At 37.2% G+C, this 9,341-nt stretch overlaps 1 protein-coding gene and 1 non-coding gene across 2 annotated transcripts; one reads left to right on the top strand and one right to left on the bottom strand.

Moving 5' to 3' along the window:
- Positions 1-1,863: 1,863 nt before the first annotated feature.
- On the bottom strand, positions 1,864-4,149 carry LOC145640408 (uncharacterized). Its single transcript, XM_081691692.1, has 2 exons — positions 2,179-4,149; positions 1,864-2,046 (listed from the first exon to the last, which is right to left on the bottom strand). Exons 1-2 carry the CDS (start codon positions 4,147-4,149, stop codon positions 1,864-1,866), a joined length of 2,154 nt encoding a protein of 717 aa, XP_081547818.1.
- On the top strand, positions 3,659-3,765 carry LOC145641270 (small nucleolar RNA R71). Its single transcript, XR_014115323.1, has one exon. It is a non-coding gene; the product is annotated as a small nucleolar RNA R71 (small nucleolar RNA).
- Positions 4,150-9,341: the final 5,192 nt, after the last annotated feature.

Genomic DNA, 9,341 nt, shown 5'->3' on the forward strand with positions numbered 1-9,341 from the left:
AAAACAAGTCCAAATCATCTGGAAATCTTCATATGCCTACAAAATCAATCAAATAGACCAAGCCACACTAGAGAAGAAAATATTAGCGAGAAATAGCTCCGTAGAGCTTAGAAATCATACGAAAATAGCTATAAATCGAGGGTAAAATATGGTATAGAATGTGTACATCAAATTCCCCCAAGCTAGCTTCTTGCTTGCCCTCAAGCAAGACAATCATTGACTATCAACAACCAAATAAACATACTTCACCCCATAATACATTTGAAAATACCATACTCAAAATCGAAATCGGACACACAAGCATCTTAGCCAACCAATCACCTCATTCAGACTATCAATCAACCTGAATGGTCACCAAACAGAGTCAACCATGTACACATAAGGAATCAATGACTAGAATATCTCATTTAGTGGTCACTCCGCACAATTTTATGTGGAGAGCTAAAAATGAGCTCGATCTCTCTCCATCCCCACTAATGATGATAACCCCCCTTATCTCACAACACTCGCGTGTTTAAAGGGTGATAATGCCGCTCAACCTAGTCAAAAGTCGACTCGAAATGTGACACATACTCCAGCATTTTGACAAAAGATTCGTTTCACATGAACACAATACTATGCACGAAGGTCATAAGGTCTTTTTCAAGCTTTTAATGTAAGTCGGGTAAAAATGGGTAGGAAAAATTTGGAAAATGTAGGCAAATATAGTCCCTCAGGGAAGCCATCAAAAATGAACAATACAAATCAAAATCCCATCGAACTAAATCACAAGAATACACACTCCAAACACAACTTGAATTAAGAGCAACTACCACCTTATTCACCCTACATATCAATTCATCGCACTATTATTATTTTTGAAGCTCTTTTATTTATCATTCAAGAAGCTGATTTTTTTTTCTTTTTTCTTTCTTTTTTCTTTTTTTTTTTTTTTTTATAATTTTTATAACAAACTATAAGAGCTTAAAAAAATAGATCATATAGCAAAAATAACCTTCAAGCTTCAAATTAATCTTCTCCAAAACATCATCACAAACCATAGAGAACACCAAGATAGATGGCTCCCCCAAGCTGGACTTGGGATAAGTTACTAATTGGGGTCGATAGGTTAATTTTGTGACTTAGATGAAAAACATGGACAAGGCTACAACATGGGTAAGCAAGAAGGGGACAGACGTTTCTAAATTCATCTGGAGGCTACCTAATGAACATGGCCTTCGTCCTCCTCATCGTGCATGTGCAATGTATCATAACACACTACTAAAAGTGTCAAGACAAAACTAAGATCAATGTCACACCAGGAACTAACACACATGAATAAATAATAAAGGCTCAAGCCTCACAGTTAACACAGCCAAGCTCCAGATTCATACACAGTTGCACAAAGTTGATTTCCATTAGGCCAAGACAATCCAATATCAGATCATGATCATTTAATCCGCATTGCAAGTCTTTCAATCAAAATCAAGCCAAAAACCTTTAAATCATCAAGGATAGGGGCACAGAGAAGTAGTTTACTAGCCATTCATCGTCATGATTCACAAAGTAACTACCCAAAGCTAAAAGTAATCCCTCCCCCAAGCTAAACTTCACATTGTCCTCAATGTGAACATATATCGAATAAGAACAAGCAAGGGAAAAAGAAAACTAGGCCCTACTGACAGAGGAGGGATCATACCTAAGGGCGGAGCTGGGACCGCCCTTAAAATAACGTCACATCGTAACCCCAAACACTAAAAAAATATAAAAAAAAAATAAATAAACAGAAAAAATAAAGGGAAAATAAAATAAATAAAAAATGGAATGGGTTGCCTCCCATTTAGCGCTTGTTTAAGGTCTTTAGCTCGACCCCTCTTTAGTAGCTCAACCTGGGTCACCACACGGAGAAGATACTCTGTGGTATTTCTCATCAATATATCCACCTCCAAACGACTCCTTCAAATTAGAGTTGATGTGCTTTGTATTCGAATTGACCTTCATGTAACTAAACCCATCATGTGGTGGAATATTGTCCTTTTTGCTCACAGGATTTCTATTAGAAATACACTTATCAACCAAAAGGTTAGTAGCATCGATTCTCAAACAAGTACCACCATCAAAAGTAAAATTATGGTCATTGAAAAGCTTAAACACAACTTGTTTATCCTGAGCTCTAATGGTCACTTGTCCTTTAGGAACATCTATTAAAGCTTGACTTGTAGCAAGAAAAGGACGACCAAAGATGAGTGGGATCTTATGGTCTTCTTTCATATCCACCACAAAAAAGTCAACAGGAAAAACAAGTTCACCAATCCCAACTAATACATCTTCAACTACACCCTTAGGGAGTCTAACAGTTCTATCAGCCATATGAAGAGATATAGGAGAGGGTTTAAGGTTTTTCAAACCTAATTTTTCATACACTGAATAAGGCATTAAGTTAACACTAGCACCTAAATCACACAAGACCCTATCAAGATATGTTTCGTTAATCATACAAGGGATAGTAAAACTACCAGGATCATGCAATTTAGGTGGTAAGCTATTATGTAAAAGATCAGAACATTTCTTCTTTACTACTACACTTTCTAATTTCTTATCATTATGATCATGATCTAGAATTCCTTTCACAAAATTTGCAAATTGAGGCATTTGAACTACAAGATCGGAAAAAGGAATGGTAGCATATACCTTCTTAAGAGTCTCGGAATACTTTCCAAAATGCTTATCGAGCACAGCTTTTGATAACCTTTGCGGGAAAGGCATCGGCTCCTCATATGCTTGTGGAGCAACATGTTTGGGACCTTCTCTCTCATGCTTCTCAGTTCTTGACTCCACATTGCACACTTTCTCTTCTAATCCACCCATAAACAATTCATCACTCTTCACGAAAATTGCATTGCATTGTTTCGTCTGGACTTTTGCTTGATCTTGAAGAGTTGTTAGATGACTCACTTGCAGTGAAAGTTGAGAAAGATGAGTCTCTATCCTCTTATTTTGAGCGGTGAGCATTTGGATTGAGTTTTCAAAGTACTCATTTTGCTTTGCTTGTAGCTCAAATTGCCTTGATATAAGCTCTTGTTGTTGAATTTGGGAGGTAGTAAAAGCCTTCATAATTGATTCAAGATCAAATTTTGAGGTTTGGGGTGGTGGGAGTTGTGTGGATTGATGATTGAAAGGTGCCCTTGATTGAAAAGCAGGTGGTGATTGAGGATTCACTTGAGCCTGATTGTTCATATATGAGAGCCCTTGATGATTTCTCCACCCTTCATCAAATGGCCTTGTGGAGGTTGTGGTATAAAAATCATTAGCTTGCTCAATCGTCATTCCATCATAATTAGGTTGACACTCCCGTGCAGTATGGCCTTGCAATCCACACATCTGACAAGTTTCCATCGAGGGTCGAGGGGACTCAGCTTGGAGTTGATTGACTTTATGAGTTAGTGCCTGCACAGAACTAGTCAACATGGTTAGAGCATTAACATCATGTTTATTACCTGTGTTGATAGCATTTCGTCCCCTTGGATGGTAATTATCATTAGCCGCCATCTTCTCAATCAAATCCTTTGCATCGGTTGGGTTCTTCGTCATGATAGAACCTCCAGACGCAGCATCAATGTATATGCGAAACTCATGGGTCAAACCATTATAGAACGTTTGGATCAACATCCACTCTGGAATACCATGGTGAGGGCATTGTCTCTGAAATCTCTTAAACCTTCTCCATGCCTCATATAAAGATTCATCATTAGATTGATGGAAGGTAGATAGCTCGTTCCTTAATTTCGCGGTTTTCTCTTGCCCCAAGAATTTTACTAGGAAGGCCTTAGCAAGCTTGTCCCACGTATCAAAGGAACCAATACCTTCATCTCGTAGCCATTCCCTTGCCCTATCCCTTAGTGAAAAAGGGAAAAGGCGTAGTCTAATAGCATCATCAGTGACACCGTTGAGCTTCATAGTGTCACACTTCTCCAAGAAACTATCAATGTGAGTCACAGGGCAATCATTTGATGAGCCCGCAAAAGAATCATTGGAGATGAACTGTATGAATTGGGGCTTCAACTCAAAACTTTGAGCGGTGACAGGTGGTCTAACAATACTGGAGAGAAATCCGGTTGTTGTATCCGGAATACCATACTCCAAAAGAGATTTTGTTCCTGGGTCGACCATGTTTCTTATATTTCGATTTCTCCTTCTTCTACCTCTTCGTCTTCTTGTAGTAGCTTCGATCTCAAAATCAAAAGGTGTTAAATCATCTGAACCTGAACTTCGAGTTTGCATGCATTTGATAGGCGTGTCGCGTACCTAACAAAAATAAACCTAACTAGACCACTACTATGTAGACGGGCAAGTAAGGGTCGGATCCCAAGAGACTATGGTTCAACCAATTAAATACACTCAAGCAATTACCAAGCAAGTAACCAAATCAAATAAATGGGAATCAATATCTAAAGAACCAATTAAAACGATAAAATCTAGTAAAATGACAATTCAATGCTAAAAACATCCAAGATCAAGCTTCACCACGAATACAATTAATGCAATAGTCGTTCTACCCCTAACACATAATTCAATTGATTAATGAGGAAAAGTAATCCATGAATGATACCAATGGTCTCTCCCGAATTATCAATGGCTTCTCTAATCACAATCAAGCCTACTTCCGTGGAATCATGTAAATTAAAGACCTTAAGAACATTACTTTAACTTCCTAATCATCCATTCAACTACTCCCGTGATGAACTTCAAACCCTTAATTGATTTATTTAAATCCGTCAAAACCCAACTCCCGTTGCGATTAAAACAAAGGATTAATAACAATACCAATTATCCCTAATCTAGTATTGGCATAAGCATAATCAATTAAGCATATCAATTACAATTATTATTAGAGAATTTAAAGAATTAAATCATGCATTAATCATATTCGGGTTTCGCTAGATCTTGGAATAAGAAAACTACTCACACATATTGATGAAAGCAAAAACAATATTCAATGAAGAAAACATGATTAATAAGTAATAAAAAGTAAAAGAAGAAATAAAGATGAATACCAATTGCTTGAATGAAGAAAAGTACCAATTGTTGATGAATAAAGATTAAATCTTGAAAGTGAAATGTAATATAGATCTAGAGAGAATATTAGGGTTCTAACGAATGTTTAAAAGCTGCAAAATAATAACTAAGTATGTTAAGTCGGGGTTTACAAAGGGTATTTATATCCCTTAGTTAAGAAATCCCGAAAAAATAGGAAAACGGGGTCTTCGACACTTCGCCCGGTCTGACCGGGCAATGCTGCCCGGTCGGGCGCGCAAAGCAACTCCTTTTTGCGCTTCTTCATATGGCCTCTATTGTACAGTTCTTTGTTTGCCCGGTCTGACCGGGCAATGCTGCCCGGTCCGGGCGGACAAAAGCTAACTCTTCATACTTCCTCTATTGTGACTTTTCTTCTTTCCTTCTTCGCCCTGGCTGCCAGGGCAATGTTGCCCTCCAGGGCGGACACGGGTAAAATTCTCCTCCATCTTAATAAGCTTTCGTGGCTATCCAAAACAAGTCCAAATCATCCGGAAATCTTCATATGCCTACAAAATCAATCAAATAGACCAAGCCACACTAGAGAAGAAAATATTAGCGAGAAATAGCTCCGTAGAGCTTAGAAATCATACGAAAATAGCTATAAATCGAGGGTAAAATATGGTATAGAATGTGTACATCAATTATAAAATACCTTCCAAATAAAAAAATTTCATTTCGGCAGAAGTTTCTGTTTCCACATGAACTTTAGAAACTTTATCTCATCAAGTGTAATTCTATCATTCTGGATTTGTTTACCAAGTAAAAAAGCATATCCCAATTTCATACTAAAGTCGCCAGTCTTGGTAAGATTCCAACAAAACACATCCTCCCTGTCTGTCTCTGGCAATTCCATAGCCTCTATTTCTCTTGCCTCTGCTAAAGGGAAAGAATCCCGTAGTTTCCTTGCACCCCACGAATTGTTTTCCTTATTGATAAAATCACTTACCTTACATCTTAAGACTTGTCGAAGAGTTACATTTGATTTTGGCTTTGGAGTTCTTCCATCTACCCAAATATCACGAAAGCACAAATGTTTTCCCCATTTCCAACCTTCCAACCATGGCCATCTTTAAACTTCGATTCACTACTCCTTATACCACTCATTCCCCATGAAATCCTTTTGTTCTTCAAAGAATGACCCTTCCCCTTTAACAACATAGAAGGGCACTTCATAGCATAGATTTTAGAGACCAATAATTGCGGGTTATTGTACATACGCCAAGCTTGCTTCATTAGCAAGGTATCATTAAGGGCTTCTACTTTTCGGATCCCTAAACCCCCCATTCCTTTAGGCAATTGAACAATCTCTTTTTTTACCCAATGGATACCCCTACTTCCCTTATTCCCCCATAGAAATCTCATCACCAAAATCTCAATCTTGCTAGCAATAGCACATGGAAGCTTGAAGCAATTCACAACATATGCTGCCATCGAGACGAGCATTGTATTTACCAGCAGAATTATTTTCGCAGAAAATGAAATGTTGAGAGCATTCTAAAACAAAATTTTCCCCGCAATTTTATCCACTAGAAAGGTAAAATTTGAGCTTCTATTTGAAAGAAAGTCAACTAGAGCTCCAAGGTGAAACCCTAGGTTTGTCGTTTTGTTCATTCGCAAAATATTTTTGTACCTATCCTGCTTTTCAGAGTAGTGCTCGAACTGAATTTGATAAAGGATTTATTCAAATTCAACTGCTCCCCTGAAATCTTACAGAATCGACCAATAATAGTCGATATAGATGTACATGCCTCTTCTGATGGATGATAAAACAGAAGGACATCATCCGCAAAAATTAGGTGATTAATCCTTGGGGATTGTCTCGACAGCTTGATACCTTTAAAGAGATTGATGTCTTCTGCTAGCTGTAGCATTCTTGAAAAAATGTCCATACAAAACAATAATAAATACGGAGATAGGGGGTCACCTTGCCGCAAACCACATCTGGGAATGAAATTCGAAGAGACACTCCCATTTATCAAAACTTTGTAAGAAACTGTTAAAAAGCATTGTTTACACAAAGAAATCTAATGGTCCGGGAAGCCATATCTTTTCAGAATATTAACCAAAAAATCCCATCTTACTCGGTCATACGCTTTGCTCATGTCCATCTTTATCACTGCCAAATCTGCCCCCTTCTTCCGGTTATTAATCATATGGAGAAGCTCATGGCTAAGAAGGATATTATCAGACATATATGCCTCCCCGGCACGAAAGCATGTTGGTAATCCGAAATAAGCTTTGGAAGAACTAGATTTATTCTATTTACCATACACTTAAAAGCACATTTGTAGATAGTATTACATAAATTTATTGGTCTAAGATGCCCAACTTCTTCTGGATTTTCAACTATAGGGATCATAACCAAAATGGATTCATTCCAAGATTTCAGAATAAAACCACTATTGAAGAAGCTAGTAATGCCCTTAATCACCGAAGGTCCAACAATTTCCCAGTGTTGCTTGAAAAAATCTGCATTATAACCATCTGGGCTCGGGGATTTATCACTCTTAATTCCAAACATGGCATCCTTAATTTCCTCTGGAGTAATCCTTTTATCTTCTTCTGATAAAAAAGCTAACTCCATTTCCCTTAAAACCAAATCAATCTCATCCCCACCATTCTCTTCTAGCTTTGGAGCATACACATTTTTTAAAAAATTAACTACAAGAGGAATCACCTTATGTTGACCTTCTACCCAAACCCTGTTTGAGTCCTTCAACATGCATCTTTCATTTCTTCTCTGTCGTTGTTTCATTTTAGAATACATTTGTTTAGAAGAAATGTCTCCTTTTTTAATCCAAACTTTTTTTTACCCTTTGCTTCCAATATAGAAAGTCAATATCAAGTTTTGTAATATTAGATTTTAGAAGAGAAATAGAATCCATACCTTCCTCAACCGTATTGATTTGTAAAGCTTCATTGGCTAAGGTTTCAGTGAAATCATTCCAATTTATGCCCCAAAACTTCCTATATTTTAAGCACCATTGTCGTAGTAGAGGTCTTAAATTATTCATTTTTTGTTGCACCACAAACATATGTGAACCATTAACATTTTCCTCCCAAACCTCTTTAATGATGTTGGTAATCTCCTCAAAGCGGAGACACCAATTTTCGATTTGATACGGTCGTCTTAAAACAAGCTTCCCATAATTAATCACTATCATAAATTATTGCACCATGGTCCGAAACAATTAATCCTAGCCTCTCCATTAGCCACATCTGCAAAAAAAATTTTGCAATGCAAATAAATTATTATTACAATACAAAAATATATTTTTTGATTTCTGTAATTAAAAATATTATTTTTTACATGTAATAAAATTGGAGAGCCGCGAAGAGGCGCTTCTGGGTCCCTTTTCAATTCGTCTAGACTAATCATAGTCTCTCCAACTATTAATGGCATTGGATTTCTCCCTGATTCAATTTGTTCTAGTACAGTGGTTATAATTGATTGACCCTCATTATTTTTACCACTACTAAGAAAAAATTGGTTAAGCATGCAAAATAGGAACGCCCTTCTTCTATATATATGAAAAGATTCAGAAAGAGGTTTATCAAAATAATGGCGTGCGAATTCTTTCAAATTAACTATGTTGCCATCTACTATTTTTGATAAATCCCTTTCCTTTAAATTAAAGAAGCGCTCAAAATCCTTATAATAGTATACATCTATTCTAGGGATTGCTATAAGGTCTATCACAGGGAAGCCTAAGATAGCATCAAATTCCTCCGGCAAAGGGCTAATCTCATCATACCCTATTCTGAAACAATGAGTATCAACATTATTCCAAAATTCTAAAATGGTATGTATGAAGTCTAAGTCAAGATCTACCCCTTTGATGCCATAAATTCCCCCCAGGTGAAATAAATCTAATTCTTTTCTCTCCCTCGCATTAAGAGATCGACACCATTCATGAGTGTATTGGGTGAAGGTCTTGGTGACTAAAGACATGATTATTATTTTTTCTAAAGAGGAAAATTGTTTTATTCGCTGGAATTATGAGAAGAATCGGCTGGGCAGGGGGCTATTTATACACAAATTACGAAGAATTTTAATCAGAATGAAACACGGAGTCAGCGTCAATTGGCGTCAAAACCCCGTGATTGGCGCCAACCACCAGCGCTTGGCGCCACACGCTAAGTGTAGTGCCTGGCGCCAAGTTGCCAGACCATCCGCGCGTGCTCAACTCTTGTTTTTAATATTAGACTCGAGTCGGTTAATGACTTTATGGCTCCGTTTAATTTTCCTAAACATCTTTTCTATCCTTTTTTCCTAATTAATTAAA

The sequence above is a fragment of the Chenopodium album genome, chromosome 7, assembly GCF_948465745.1.
Source record: "Chenopodium album chromosome 7, dcCheAlbu1.1, whole genome shotgun sequence".
Taxonomy (NCBI): Eukaryota; Viridiplantae; Streptophyta; class Magnoliopsida; order Caryophyllales; family Amaranthaceae; genus Chenopodium; species Chenopodium album.

Coding starts and splice junctions, on each gene's coding strand:
- LOC145640408 (XM_081691692.1), bottom strand. CDS start 4,149: ATGGTCGACCCAGGAACAAAATCTCTTTTGGAGTATGGTATTCCGGAT. Junction 2,047..2,178: donor CAAGTCAAGCTTTAATAGAT/GTTCCTAAAGGA, acceptor TTGGTTGATAAG/TGTATTTCTAATAGAAATCC.